The following is a 14,771-nucleotide window of genomic DNA, read 5'->3' as shown; positions in this document are numbered from 1 at the left end:
CCAAATAATTTACATCCAACGGCACTTGTAGAACATTCAAAAGAATTCAATCACCATTTTGAATTTGACAAAACTGAACTGCTTGGGCATCAACCTATTCTTTCAAAAAGGTTACTCGAGGAAATGATTTTTATTAAAAAAATTAATAGTGTTAATACGAAGAAGGATATAGATAATTTAAACTTGGTTTATTATAATTTAATTGATAAAATTCTCTTGTAAAAATAAAAGGGAAAAAGAAAAAGAAAAAAGTAAGAGGAAAAAGAAGCATGATATCTACACACATTAGAATCAACGTATTTTTCTACTGTCATTCTGCTGAATAGTACCTAAGACGTTACAACAATTTTTACTGTGAAAGAAAACCGCATTGAAATTGTTCCATGAATTATAAATACACATATAAGTATCTAGATATCATCTTCTTAATATTTAGAACTGTTAAGTTGGACAAAAGACACTTCAAATTTCGGTGAGTGAATAATACCTATGTTATTTTTAGAGCTGTTTTAGAATTTTTCTTTTTAGTGTTTTATGGTAATTGTGTCAGGAACATTTTTTTAGAATTATTGTAAATGTATTTGTATTTTTTTTTATTTTAATACCTTAACGAATTTTATTAAAAACATAGTTTGTATTTTAGAGCCCTGAGGATGGTGTAAAATAACACCGAAACGTTGGCAATGATTTAAAATATAGTGTTCTTTTATTTATTGAACTTTATCCTACTAAAACCTTGACTTGGATAGAAAATTATAGCATGTTAGCTCGCAAAAAATTTCATTCGATTAAAACATGTTAAGAAAGGCCCAGTAGTCGTTAGGAAGCTGTCTTGTGACCTGAGTGTGATTTTGAGTGTTTCAAAATTAAACATTTTAATTACCTTAACCATGGTGTACACTATTCCAGAGAGAGAGAGAGAGAGGGAACGATTGAACTTTATTTTGAAATGTCGATTGTGGAAAGAGAGCCAAGCAAATTTGCTACGGTAATAACAAAAAAAGTTCTCTAATTCGCCGTACGTGTGTATATCCATATCGCAGAATGAAATAACATCTGGTACATCTTATCGTAATAAGCACTCATTAAGAATTGGCAGGTACAATGACTTAAAGATCAAACTGAAATTACAGTCAACCTACAAAAGCATAGCCTACTAGCACTTTGTTAAGTATTGTAATATGGGTGTCAAGATAATGTATACATTTAAAAAAATATTTTTTTGTACCCAAACCGCTCATTTAATCAAAATTCTCCAAGAGGCCCAAAAACTTCCACTTATCAAATAAAAAATAGTTGACATTATTTGCTGCCCAAAGTTGCCCAAAAGAGGAAAAAATTATGAACGAATAATATCACCCTATATCAATTTTGTAGTTCTAAATTTAAAAAAACACTGTATAACACCAAAATATGTAGATTGAAAGCAAAAGTCCACACCCCAAAAACAATCAAATTCGAATAATACGTATTCGAGTTATTTACAAAATTCAAAAAATTTCATGAACTTTGCGGCCAAACGAAGCGATTTCGGATATAGGTGTGAATTAACCTAAACCTTTCGAGTCCACGAATCCGTGGCCTTCCGTTGTACACGTTATTCTGTATACAGGGTGTTCCAGTGTCGGCGTACAAAAATTTACCAGGGGGTAGACCTGACCAAAATAAGGTTAAAATTCTTAAAAAATATTTTTCTGTGATGCACTCTCACTGAGTTACAGGGTGTTGGTTAGAAAAAAATAATAACAACTTTCCGCAATAACTCAAAAACCCTTTTAGGGATTTAATTAATTTTTGCGTGAAATGTACATCTATTAAAGTTCATTAAAAATGCATGGTGCTTACTTCCATCTGACGCCAGGGGCGGCCTAGGCCAACTTGTCTTCAAGATTATATCTTCATAACTTTTGCATATCCTAGTTTTATGTAATTTGATTACGTTTTGCTGAATCTTCAATCGATTCTGAACAAAAAATGGGCTCTTGTTTCATAGCTCAAAAATGAACTGTTTTCGAGTAAATTTGGTCTAAATGATCGACTGCATTAGTTCGTAGAAAAATGCATCTAAAGATTTTATTTCTTGTTATTTAGTAGGTACCTGTCATTATAAGAAACAAAATTGTTTACCAGCGTACATGTTAAAATTAATTACGGTACTCGAAATTACGAGAAATTAAGTTTACAAAACAACAAGATTAAGTATTATCAAATTTTCAAACGAATATGCCGATATGATATTTGTGTACGGTTTCTGTCATGGAAATTGATCGGTGGCCTCACGAGAGTATCTACGCAAGTTTCCAAACAGAAGGCAAACTTCACAGCACGTATTCCAACGAGTTTTTCAAAGAGTCCGTGAGACCGGTAGTGTTAAAAGTGGAAATACCAGAATAAGAGGTAATTTGGAAGATGCAAGCATTTTAGAAGAAAATGTAATAGCTGCTATTGTTGATGATCCTTCCACAAGTGTCCGAAGAATATCAACGCAAGTAGGTATTTCATGAAGCAGCGTCTGGAGAACTTTAAACCGAGAAGAACTGCACCCATACCACACCACCTACATAAAGTACAAACTTTGCATCCTGGTGATTCCGAAAAAAGGATACAATTTTGCAGGTTGTTATAAAATATCGATAATGACGAAAATTTCCATCAAAGATATTGTGGGGCGATGAAACTATCTTTACGAGAAATGCTATAAATAATTTAAAAAATTTTCATGTTTGATCTATTGAAAATCCGCATGTGATATGACCCTCCGCGTTTCAAAGAAGATTCTCCATAAATGTCTGGGGAGCAATTTTCAACGGAATCATTCTGCCTCCTCAAATTATTGTAGACCGTTTGATTTCAGAGAGATACACGGATTTTTTAGAAAATATTGTTGATGGCGTACTAGATGACGTTCCCTTAGCTTTGCGAAATTAAATGTACTACCAACAACATGGAGCACCTACGAGTAGGAAGACAGATATCTTCGTGGCTCGATTTACATTTTCCAGAACGCTGGATTGGGAAAAATGAACCTATTATGTGGCCTCTCAAGTTCCCTTGCCATAACCCGCTTGATTTTTTTTTACTGGAGTCATATGAAGCAACAGGTGTATGCCAAACCCAGTAACACAAGAGACGATTTACTTCAAAAAATTAATGCAGCCGCCGAGCAAATTCAAGCAACCCTTGATTTGGGAAGGGTTTGCAATTCCTTGGTCAAAATGGGCAGCATTTCGAGCATTCTTATTGAAATAAATTTTTTCTATTTTTATTTTTTATATCGTCATTTTGCTAACATAATTTCGTTTCTGTTCCATAATTTTTATTTTTATTTTTAGTTCCCCTATACGTAACTAAATATTGAATAATTCATAGAAAACTTGTTTAGTTTCTTCATATTCATTGAGCTGTAGCTACATGGGAAACTGTACCTTAACAGTAAACAACTTTGTTATTGATAATGACAGGTACCTACTAGATAACAAGAAATAAAACCGTTAGATGCATTTTTCTACGAACTAATGCAGTCGATACTTTAGACCTAATTTACTCGTAAACGGTTCATTTTTGAGCTATGAAACAAGAGCCCATTTTTTGTTCAGAATCAATTGCAGATTCAGGAAAATGTAATAAAATTACGTAAAACTAGGATATGTAAAAGTTATGAAGACATAATCTTGAGGACAAGTTGGCCTAGGCCGCCCCTGGCGTCAAATCGGAATAAGCACTATGTAGTTTTAATGACCTTTAATAAATGCACATTTCTCCCAAAAATTACTTAAATCTCTTAAAGGGTTTCTGAGTTATTGCGGAAAGATGTTAATATTTTTTTCTAAACAACACCCTGTAACTCAGTGAGAGTGCATCGCTGAAAAATATTTTATAAGAATTTTAACCTTATTTTGGTCTGGTAAATTTTTGTACGTTCTGTATATACAGAGTGGTCCAGATTTTAATAGACAAACTTCGTGAAAGTATTAAACAACAAAAATTAACATCACTTTGTTCTATGAACGTAGGTATAGGAAGCCACCGTTTATGAGATACAGGGCGTTGAAATTAACAAAAATAAAACAATTTTTTTAAATATCTGGAAAACCGTTTCATCAAATTTATCCAAATTTGGTACACATTTTTTTTTCAAATATTTCTCCTAGTTCTGTATGTACACAGTCCAAATTCAAAAACTAGTGGTGGAGAAACAAGGATATCGTTTCCTTATTTAAAATAAAACTTCTACGCCACTGAATTAATTGGTAATATGAATACATTTTATAACGGTCTGAAACATTCCGGATGAAAAAACCTTTTATTTTTGTCGAAAAATGAATGGTTTACGAGTTATAAGACATATTATCCAAGTAAACAAAGCGTCGATATAAGGAAAAATAAAACGAATTTGGGTAGTCCAGATTTTAATGGACAAACTTCCGGAAAGTATTAAACAACAAAAATTAACATCATTTTGCTCTATGAACATAGGCGCAGAAAGCCACCGTTTATGAGATACAGGCGTTGAAATTAACAAAAATAAAACAATTTATGAAGTGAATGAGCTTGTATGGCTTTTGGAAAAAATAATTTAAAAAAATTTTGGATTCTACAAACCGACTTAAAGAGAATCCTCTATAAATACCCTTTAAGCTTTACCTAATTTCACTAAAACTGAACTTTTTACAGCACAACTAATAACTTTTAGCGAGAACCAAATCTAAACGATTTTTGCGACAATAAAAACGGAACTGAATTTTTTCTCGAAATTTCATCCCTTTTATATGTATATTTATGCCGTCGCCGGCAATATCCTTGGCAGGAAAAATGACCTCGGATGGAGCGGGGTCGAGCGGGATTATCGCTCTTTATCCACTTCATTGCTGTAGGCCCGGACGCCTTTTCCCCGTCATTCCGGACCGCCAACGCTCCGGATTCGATCAGTTTATGGGGCCTCCTCCTGTCCTGGCTAGGGCCATTTCTTCTGGCGCTGTTCTTTCTTCGCCGGCTCGTCTCTGTAAACCCCCGGGAGTGTCGTGTGTGCGTCGCAAACGACTGGCGTCGACGTTTGTGTGTGTGTGTGTGTGTGTGTGTGTGCGTGTGCGCGTGCGGGTGTGCGTGCGTGCGTGCGTGCGTGAAAAATTTCGACTCACCCTGCGTCCAGGAGTTGATGTCTAGGCCGCATGCGTCTGCCGGCAGCCTCTTCGGGTCGGTAGTCCACCGGGTTCCGGATCAGCGAGTTGCTGTGAATCTCGGCGTCCTCAAAAAGTTTTCTCCCGCGCTCTCTAATCGCTTCCAGGGCTAAAGTGAATCCCAGATCCCGGTGAATGTCGCTGTTGCGGAAGAACCAAGCGGCCCCCGTCACGCAACGGAGAGCGATATTCTCGACGGCTTGCACCTGGGCTAGGTGCGTCTTCGTTGCGTGTCCCCACACGGTTCCAGCGTACGTCAGCTGTGGCTGCAGTACTGCTCTGATGAGGATTAGCTTATTTCGTAGGCAGAGACGGCTGTCGCTGCACAGAAGCGGATAAAGCTTCGCCCCCACCATCCTCGCTTTGCGCGTTACAGCGTCGATGAGCGGCTTCCACGTCAGCGTGCGATCCCCTAGGTACTTGACCACTGTATGTCTTCTCCGCTGAACTTCACGTGTCCCTGGGGGCGCGTTCGGTATCTACGAGAAAACATATTACCTGTGCTTTTCTCTGGGTTGATCGCCACCTTCCACCTGTTGCACCAGTCCTCTAGTTGTCCTGTAACAATTTTTCAATGCCGCTAGTAGAATTCTGTATTTACCGCCAAAATAAATTTATGTTCGGTACTCTTAACGACACCTTTTGAGTACACGGAGAAATAACCTTTTTTTGTTAGAAACATTTAAAACTTATCGCTTCGAAAAAAATCAGAGACTAGGCTACGCCGTGTGAACGTCCAGAAAAGGGGATTTTGGCAAGACAACAGCGGTACGAAAGCAAAATTTGTCGTTTAAGAACGGATAGCAATTTCGTACTCTGGGATTAAGGGACAGTTGGTGAATTATGTATATGTGGTAAACGATCTCCCTTTATTTGGTTGTTGGTATTGAGATGTGTTAGCAAGATATATGTCTTGGAAAAACGTCTTCTCGAAAGTTAGGTGCTCGGCTTGGGAAGGTAAGCGTATTTCTCCGTTATCTAATGCAAAATTTAAAAGAAAAATTGTATACACCGGGGTTTATTTATTTGTAGGCGTTTTTTTCTGCGCCTGTTATGTCTATATGTTATGGGCGTTTGATCAAGTGACGTTTCGAGAGCAAGCTAGTAAAGAAGTGCAAAAACAATAGCAATAGGAAATTTTCATGGTAACAACAGGGTGGCACAATCCGAGGAGGCCAGTATTAAATTACCATTCCGCCCTGGGTGAACGAGCACACAGGGAACTAAGGCTGAGTACCTCATAGAGGCCCGATCTTTTGTTTTTCTTTTGTCGCTGCGAACAAAACCAATAAAATGAGTACACCCCATTTTTTTTAGAGTGCACTCACCGTCCTGTCGTTTAGCTTATACCACCCGAAATTTTCAGAACTAATTATATATATACTTGGTAATATACCTGTATTGAGATTTCTCAGATGTTTTGTTTGAAGGTAAAGCGAAAGCCGTATTAGTAGTTTTATGGTTATACCGCGCGGAAAGCTAGCCGAAGATAAAACTTACCTTTTCTTTATTTTTTTTAAACTACTTGGCGCCTTATTTATTTTTTTCTCTGTAGATCGATACTTCCTTTTTTTTATTTTTTTCACAGTCATATTCGGGCGAGGTTGACCCCTGTTTGCAGATTGAACCCACCCCGTGAATCTACCCGCAAGCACATTACTTGCGATACTTAATAAAATAAAATAAAATAATCGGAGGCGTCTCGAAATTTAAATCACACAGGCGGCTGCGAACGCTGTGCATAGTGTTACAGATTTTGGCACCCAACGTGGGGCGCCCGATTTTACATAGTTTTGACCAGTTTATTTAGGTTCTGTTTATTTAAAATTTTGTAGATTTCTTTGGTGGTTTATTGCAAAATTTAACAATTATTTTTCTTATCATTAAAAAAAAGGAAAGAAAAAGAAAATTTTATAGTTTATCATTATAGTTAATATTTCTTTTAATTTCAATGCTTTTTGTTATGCAGTTTATAGAACATGTTTTGCAATTTATGTTTAACGCATATTTTAAGTTTTGTTACCATGATCTACTTGTCGTTTTAGACGATATATTATTTGAGTACAGTTTGACTGTACGAAGTACTTAATTGTTTAAAGAGTTCGTATTACGCTAATGTCTTGCATTTATGTATAAGATGGTATAATTTAAGTTTGTTATTTGATATTTACTGTATGTATAAGTGGTTGGTTTATACAATTTTGTGTCAACTCGTTGGGTTACGTCCGGTTTGCAACCCCTGTTGTAAGTGTTTAAGAAATGCTTTATTAATTAGGTGTTACTTGTTATCGTCAGATAAGCTTAGGTTAGGCTAGGTTAGGTTAGTTAAAGTTTTCCGCTGCAGCTACGATTATTTACGTGTGTGTCGCAGCTATTGATATTTACTTTTATGTTTTGCAATTGTGTATATGCAGGGTGGTCCATACAAATTATAGCTAACACTTTTTGTTACCTATCAGTTAGGTAACTGAATTGGCTCTAAAGTATTTTTGCGAGTAGATGATATATCGGGCTTAAACAAAAAAAATAATCCTTTATAGAAGAAGTAATAAAGAAGTTCTTGGATTTCAAATGCTTTAAAGTAAAAATTTTATTTTATTTCATTTTAAGGAATTCCATATAAGAACTTATAATATTTGTGAATTTTTTTTATTGTTATGGTCACACTACGTTTGAACAAAGTAAAGTTGAGGATAGTAAATTTTAAATATTATTTGTCAAGGGTGAACTATTTTATTGCTTTTCGATTTTTATAGTACCTTGATTTTTCGGTTTATTTGCACAAATTTAAAGGAAAAACCTAGCAGTAATGGACAAATTAACCAGAGATGAAGTAGCCTATGAGTTAAAGGTTAGAGGTTACGATAATGAAATGAAATCGAAATATGCAACCGTAAAATTGTTGACTTAGGAACTTATGTAGCCAACCATACTTTTGATTCGAATACATGCAGTAATATGCGTTACTTTGATGCGAAGCTTAAACATTTATACGCTCGCCTTAGTAGACTTACGCCCGGTGAGGAAGATTTGAGAGTCAGTGTTAATAATTTGAAGGAACAACTAGAGCAAATAGAAACATTGTTAGATTCCGAGTTTAATTGAGATGCGCATGTCGTAGCAGATCCGATGGTAGGTGGCGGCGCGGAGGCAAATATCGGTGTGGGACTTTCTATTAGTCCTCGCGTACAATATAATCCTTCAGTTTATAAGTGGGGTCTTCGGTTTACTGAGACTAAAAGGGCTATGAGTGTTAGCGAATTTTTGGAACAAGTCGAAGAGTATCGGGTCGCTCGCGGAGTTACAGAAGATAAACTTTATAGATCTATGTAGATATATTGGACGGTCGAGCTAAAAGCTGGTATCGTTCGTTGCGCGGTAATATACATTCATGGGCAGAGTTTGTTGCCGAGCTTAAAAAATAATTTTTACCAGATGGATTTCAAACAGATTTCTTATGCGAGTTTCGGAAAAGTTACCAAGGGGCCTCCGAACCAGTGGGTGAATTTTTCGCGAGAATTCTAAATATGTTTAATAGATTGCCTGTACCTTTACCGGACCAAGACAAGTTGGAAATTATTTATAGGCTTCTCGAACCGTATTATATTGATAAGTTGGGACTCGCAAGTTATAACACGGTAAATGATCTTAAAACACTGTAAAAAGTTGGAATGCCCTAGAAGTCTTTCGTCTAAGGTAACGGGAGATAGGTATGGGAATAATTTATTAGAGCCCGATTTAGCTTATGAAGATCCAAGCTATCAGAGTAGATCTGCGGTCAGAACTCGTGATAGGCGCGCGGAAAGGGTTTCAAGTATTCGTTGCTGGAACTGTAAAGAAGACGGGCATTCGCAAAATGTTCTAAACCTCGCGAACGTTTCCGCTGCGGTAAAGAGGGAACAACTAAATATAAATGCACTTGCTCTGCAAAAAACGGAGATGCCAGTCGGCATCCATCGACAAGCCGATCGTAGACGTTGTAAAAAAATTTTAAACCAGTTGATGATTCATGGAAAGCCTGGGTAGAGTTCGTGCGGATGGAATTCAAAAGGGATCGTATTAGCTCATTTTTTAACTTCGTAGGGAATGATTCCCGTCCTTATCTTAAGGTTTCAATATTTGGTATTAGCCTCGTAAGATTATTAGAATCAGGTGCAACACAAACGGTGATTGGTAACGTTGGCTGGAAAAAGTTACGACGTTTTGATTTAAATTTAGAAAGGTACGATAAGGTAGTCCGGGTAGCCGACGGGAGTACGTGTAGTGTTTTAGGAGTAGTAAATGTTCCTGTAGAGTTAGGTTCTAAAGTTAAATTAGTTAAAGCTCTTGTAGTATTAGATATTAATGTAGATATTATACTGGGTATAGATTTTTGGCGCGACATGAATATTATTACTGATTTTTCTAACAATCATTGGGAATTTGGGGACGATAAGGGAAAAGGTATGGGCTCGATGCTAAATAGTTGTTCAATAGACACAACGGGTAGTGATGGAAAATCTAAGCTAGAAGCTATGGTTTCGGTTTTCTTTGATAAAATGGGATCTGGTTTAGGGTGCGCGAAAGGTGTAAGACATGAAATAAACACAGGCGATAGCCCGACAATAAAGCAGAGATATTATAATGTTTCACCTTATATTCAAAATTATATATAGCGAGATAGATAATATGTTAAAACTCGGAGTTATCGAGCCTTCTTGTTCGGCATGGTCGTCTCCTGTAGTTATGGTGAAGAAGCGCTCGGGAGATTACAGGTTTTGTGTCGATTTTCGAAAGGTGAACGCGGTTACCAAAAAGGACAGTTACGTGGTGCGCGTTCTTTTTGATATCAAGTCGGCTTATTGGCAAATCGAACTAGAGCCAGGCAGTAAAGAAAAGACAGCTTTTAAGTGCCAGGTCGCGGTTTATATCAGTTTACTCGTATGCCGTTTGGGTTACACAATGCTGCAGCCACTTGGCAACGTTTTGTAGAAAGAGTGCAGGGCGCGGAACTTTAGACGTCGGTTTTCGTATATCTAGATGATATTATAATAATTTCTCCAGACTTTGAGACACACTTGCAAACTTTGAACAAGGTATTACAAACACACTTGGACGCGGGATTGACGCTTAACAGAGATAAATGCTACTTTTTAAGGGAAGAGTTGCGATACCTAGGATACCTCGTAGATAAAGACAGCCTCCATACCGATCCGACTAAGGTAGAATGCCTGCAGCACCCAAGAAAGTTAAAGAGGTACGCCCATTCTTGGGAATGGTTTCATGGTATAGACGTTTTATTCCCAATTTTGCGTCTAGAGTTTTGGTTTTAACTAAACTTACGCGTAAAAGTGCAACTTTTGTGTGGAGCCAAGAGTCCCGATTAAGGGAGACAGTTGGTGAATTATGTACATGTGGTAAACGATCTCCCTTTATTTGGTTGTTGGTATTGACATGTGTTAGCAAGATACAAGTCTTGGAAATCTGTAAAACGTGTTCTCGAAAGTTAGGTGCTCGGTCTGGGAAGGTAAGCGCTGGATGTTTAAGTTCTCGTATCATGTTATTTTGTATTTCTCCGTTATCTAAAGCAAAATTTAAAAAAAATTGTTAACACCGGCGTTTTTTTATCTGTAGGCGTTTTTTTTTCCTGCTCCTGTTATGCCTATATGTTATGGGCGATTGATCAAGATGAAATTGAACCAAGAGGCCCGATCTTTTGTTTTTCTTTTGTCGCTGCGAGAAAAAACAATAAAATGAGTACACCCCATTTATAACTAATTATATATATTTATGTACTTGGTAATATACCTGTATTGAAATTTCTCAGATTTTTTTTTAAGGTAAAGCGAAAGCCATATTAGTAGTTTTATGGTTAAACCGCGCGGAAAGCTAGCCGAAGATAAAACTTACCTTTTCTTTATTTGTTTTTAAACTACTTGACGTTCTCTTTTCTTTTTTTCTCTGTAGATGGATACTTCCTTTTTTTTCTTTTTTCACGGTCATACTCGGGCGAGGTTGACCCCTGTTTGCAGATTGAACCCACCCCGTGAATTTACCCGCAAGCACATTACTTGCGATACTTAACTAAATAAAATAAAATAATCGGAGGCGTCTGGAAATTAAAATATAGCACAGAATATAGCGTTACAGTCTTACATCACTTTGGAGGTACCTCTTCGCCATATCGGGGTTCAGGGAATGGGCCGTTATGGCGATGTCATCGGCGTAGAGGCACACGGTAGTACGATCTGTTCTGAGCATGTCGGAAGCATAGATGTTGAACATGTGCGGTGATAGCACGGATTCTTAGGGGACGCCTGTCTAGACGTCTCAATAGGTGGATAGGGCCACTTCCACCTTCGCACGCAGCTTCCTGCCTTTGACGAAGGACTCTACCAGTTTAACCAGTCCGACAGGGTAGCCAAAGTCGAGCATCTTTGCCAGAAGCCCATCGTGCCAGACCCTGTCGAAGGCCTTGGCGACGTCTAGAAAGACAGCCACGGTGGATTCTCGGTTATTGAAACCTGCAGACAGATATTCTACTAACCTGAGAATCTGCTGCTCCGTTGAGTGTCCGCTGCTGTAGACAAATTGTTCGTCGGGGATGACTCGCAATTCGTTCGAGCTCTCACGCAGTCTGGTTAGGATGACCCTCTCCGCTACCATGCTCATCATTGGCAGGAGACTGATGGACCTGTAACTGGCAACAAAGATTAGATTCTTACCTGTTATCGGGAAGATGACGTCGTCTTTCTTCCACCTGGCGGGGATTCTTCGCAGTCGACGGAGTGACGATGTTGAGCAGCGCCATTACTCCCTTGTGAGGGAGCTTTCTGAATATTCGGTTTCCGATCTGGTCACATCCGGGTGCCTTGCGGGGGTTAAGGCGCCGCAGGATGTCCCCCATCTCCTTGGGTGTCGCCGGCCTGATGTCATCCCTGTCGGGTTGGTGTCTATAGCGCCGTACGTATCGCGTCGGTGCAATCCTCGTCTTCGGCGTTGAGAAGGTTTTCCCTACGCTGTGGTTCAAGGCTGTCGACGAATGCCTGATGTAGACGATCCCGTTCTCTCCGTGAATCGGAGGCATCGGCTTCCGGGTGGTCCTCAGCGCCCTTTACATCGTCCACAGGCTGCGGTCTTCGGGGTTCAGTGACTCTAGATGTCGTTGCCACGAGTCTTGGTAGTGCTCCTCTAGAGGCGCTTTTACCCTCCGGTTCAGTTGGTTTAACGTGTGCTAAATGACCTCGGATGGAGCGGGGTCGAGCGGGATTATCGTTCTTTACCCACTTCATCGCTGTAGGCCCGGACGCCTCGTAGAGATAGGTCCTTTCCCCGTCATTCCGGACCGCCAATGCGGCCGGATTCGATCGGTTCGTGGGGCCTCTTCCTGTCCTGGCTGGACCCCGCCGGCTAGGGCCCTTTCTTCTGGCACTCTTCTTTCTTCGCCGGCTCGTCTGTGTGAACCCCCGGGGGTGGTGGTGGTTTTGGGTGAAGTTGCATGACCTATGCAGCTTAGGAGGCGCTTTGCTAAGGTGGCCCTTCGGTTAGCGCGGGAGGGGAGAGTGGAATAAGGAAGGTAGGGGGAAATGTGTGTGTGTATGTGTCGTCGTTTTCATCTCTTGATCCTGGCGGTCCTGAAACAGACAGAAAAATTTCGACTCACCCTGCGTCCAGGAGTTGATGTCTAGGCCGCCTGCGTCTGCCGGCAGCCTCTTCGGATCAGTAGCCCACCGCGTTCCGGATCAACGGGTTGCTGTGGATCTCGGCGCGCTCGAAAAACTTTCTCGCGCGCTCCCTGATCGCTTCCAGGGCTAAGGTGAATCCCAGATCCCGGCGAATGTCGCTGTTGCGGACGAACCAAGGAGCTCCCGTCGCGCAACGGAGAGCGATATTCTCGACAGCTTGCACCCGGGCTAGGTGCGTCTTTGCTACGTGTCCCCACGCTGTTCCAGCGTACGTCAGCTGTGGCTGCAGTACTGCTCTGATGAGGGTTAGCTTATTCGGCAGGCAGAGACGGCTGTCCCTGTCTCGCAGTCTCAGGATAGCCTTGACGATGTTGAGCAGCGCCATCACTCCCTTGTGGTATTCGGTTTCCGATTTGGTCGCATCCAGGTGCCTTGCGGGGGTTAAGGCGCCGCAGAATGTCCCTCACCTCCTAGGATGTCGCCCGTCTGATGTCGTTCCTGTCGGGTTGGCGTTTGTAGCGCCGTACGCGTCGTTCCACCTCGTCGGCGTGGTCCTCGTCTTCGTCGGCGTGAAAGTTTTCCCTACACTGTAATTCGAGGTTGTCGGCGAATGCCTCGGCCTTTTCATACCTAGTGTAGACGATCCCGTTCTCTCTGTGAATCGGAGGCATAGGCTTCCGGGTGGTCCTCAGCGCCCTTTGCATCGTCCACAGGCTGCGGTCTTCGGGGTTCAGTGACTCTAGATGTCGTTGCCACGAGTCCTGGTAGTGCTCCTCTAGGGACGCTTTTACCTTCCGGTTCAGCTGGTTTAACGTCTGCTTATCCAGGGGGTGTGCTGTCCTCCTGGCTCTTCTTTTCGCCGCACGTCTTTCCCTGATTAGGTCCTGCAGCATAAGAGGTAACACACCTGCATAGTTCGCTATCCTCCTCTCCGTCTTCTCCATGGTGCTGGCTTCCAAGGCGGTGTGGATATCCATCTCAAGGTTCGCGAGGACAGCCTCGAGGTCCGCTGCGTCGCGGATGACCGGAATGGGTGCGCATATTCGTTGCATTTCTGCGCGGAATACGCCCCAGTCGGTCCGCCGCTTGGCAACGGTGTCCTCGCCGCGACCCTCGTTTCCTAGGGTTAGGAGAATGGTGGCATGGCTCGTCGCCCCCTCGTAGTGCATCGCCAGATCGGCAGCCATCGATATTGCCCTGAGCAAAGTGATATCCAATACGTCTGGTCTTCCAACTGCACCGTAGTACGTCGGTCCATCGGGTCCGTACGCTGCAACGTCCTCGTGGTTCTGCAAGAATTGCAGAAGCACCCTGCCTCGCGTGGTGGTGGTCATGCTGTGCCATTCGGGCGATTTTACGTTAAAGTCTCCGATTGTTACGGTTTGGGGCCACGTCTCTACGACCACGTGATCGGTGAGCGGGAGATAAGGAGGCTGATAACAGGTACCTGCGAGTACGGATCGATACGGCGGCGGCTTTTATGTTTTCTAGCTGAGGAATCTGCAACATATAGTGATCTATATCTCTCTTTACGAGCAGAGCTACGCCTCCTCCGTGTCTGTATCGGTCCCTGTAATACACTAGGTAGCCAGAAATCCTAACAGTGTGTGCGTCTGTGTGTGTGTGTCTATTCGTCGGTAACAGTAGCAAAATAAACTTATCGTAGTAATGATCACCTACGTGACGAACCGAATAGCAGAATAGATTCCCTATGGCATTGATCAGTCATTCAGGGAGCCAATTTGTAGAATAGAGCTACTACGGGATTGATCACTGATTATGTTTAAGTCTATTGTACTTTTTCACCTTGGTTTCGAATTTTCACAACTGTTTTGTAATTCTCCTGATAGTCTATATTACTAGATTTCACCTAAATTTTTTGAACACTAATTCATGAATCGACTGTTTATAATTAGTCCGACTCAGTTAA

General features: G+C 40.9%; 1 protein-coding gene across 1 annotated transcript; it reads right to left on the bottom strand.

Moving 5' to 3' along the window:
* Window positions 1-13,311: 13,311 nt before the first annotated feature.
* On the bottom strand, window positions 13,312-14,288 carry LOC108914892 (the record flags this gene model as incomplete). Its single annotated transcript, XM_018720807.1, has 1 exon — window positions 13,312-14,288. A coding segment is annotated over one exon (977 nt), but the record flags the coding sequence as incomplete, so codon positions are not given.
* Window positions 14,289-14,771: the final 483 nt, after the last annotated feature.

This window comes from Anoplophora glabripennis, unplaced genomic scaffold (genome assembly GCF_000390285.2).
Source record: "Anoplophora glabripennis isolate ALB-LARVAE unplaced genomic scaffold, Agla_2.0 scaffold1401, whole genome shotgun sequence".
Lineage (NCBI taxonomy): Eukaryota > Metazoa > Arthropoda > Insecta > Coleoptera > Cerambycidae > Anoplophora > Anoplophora glabripennis.
This window is presented reverse-complemented; position numbering and strand designations above follow the sequence as displayed.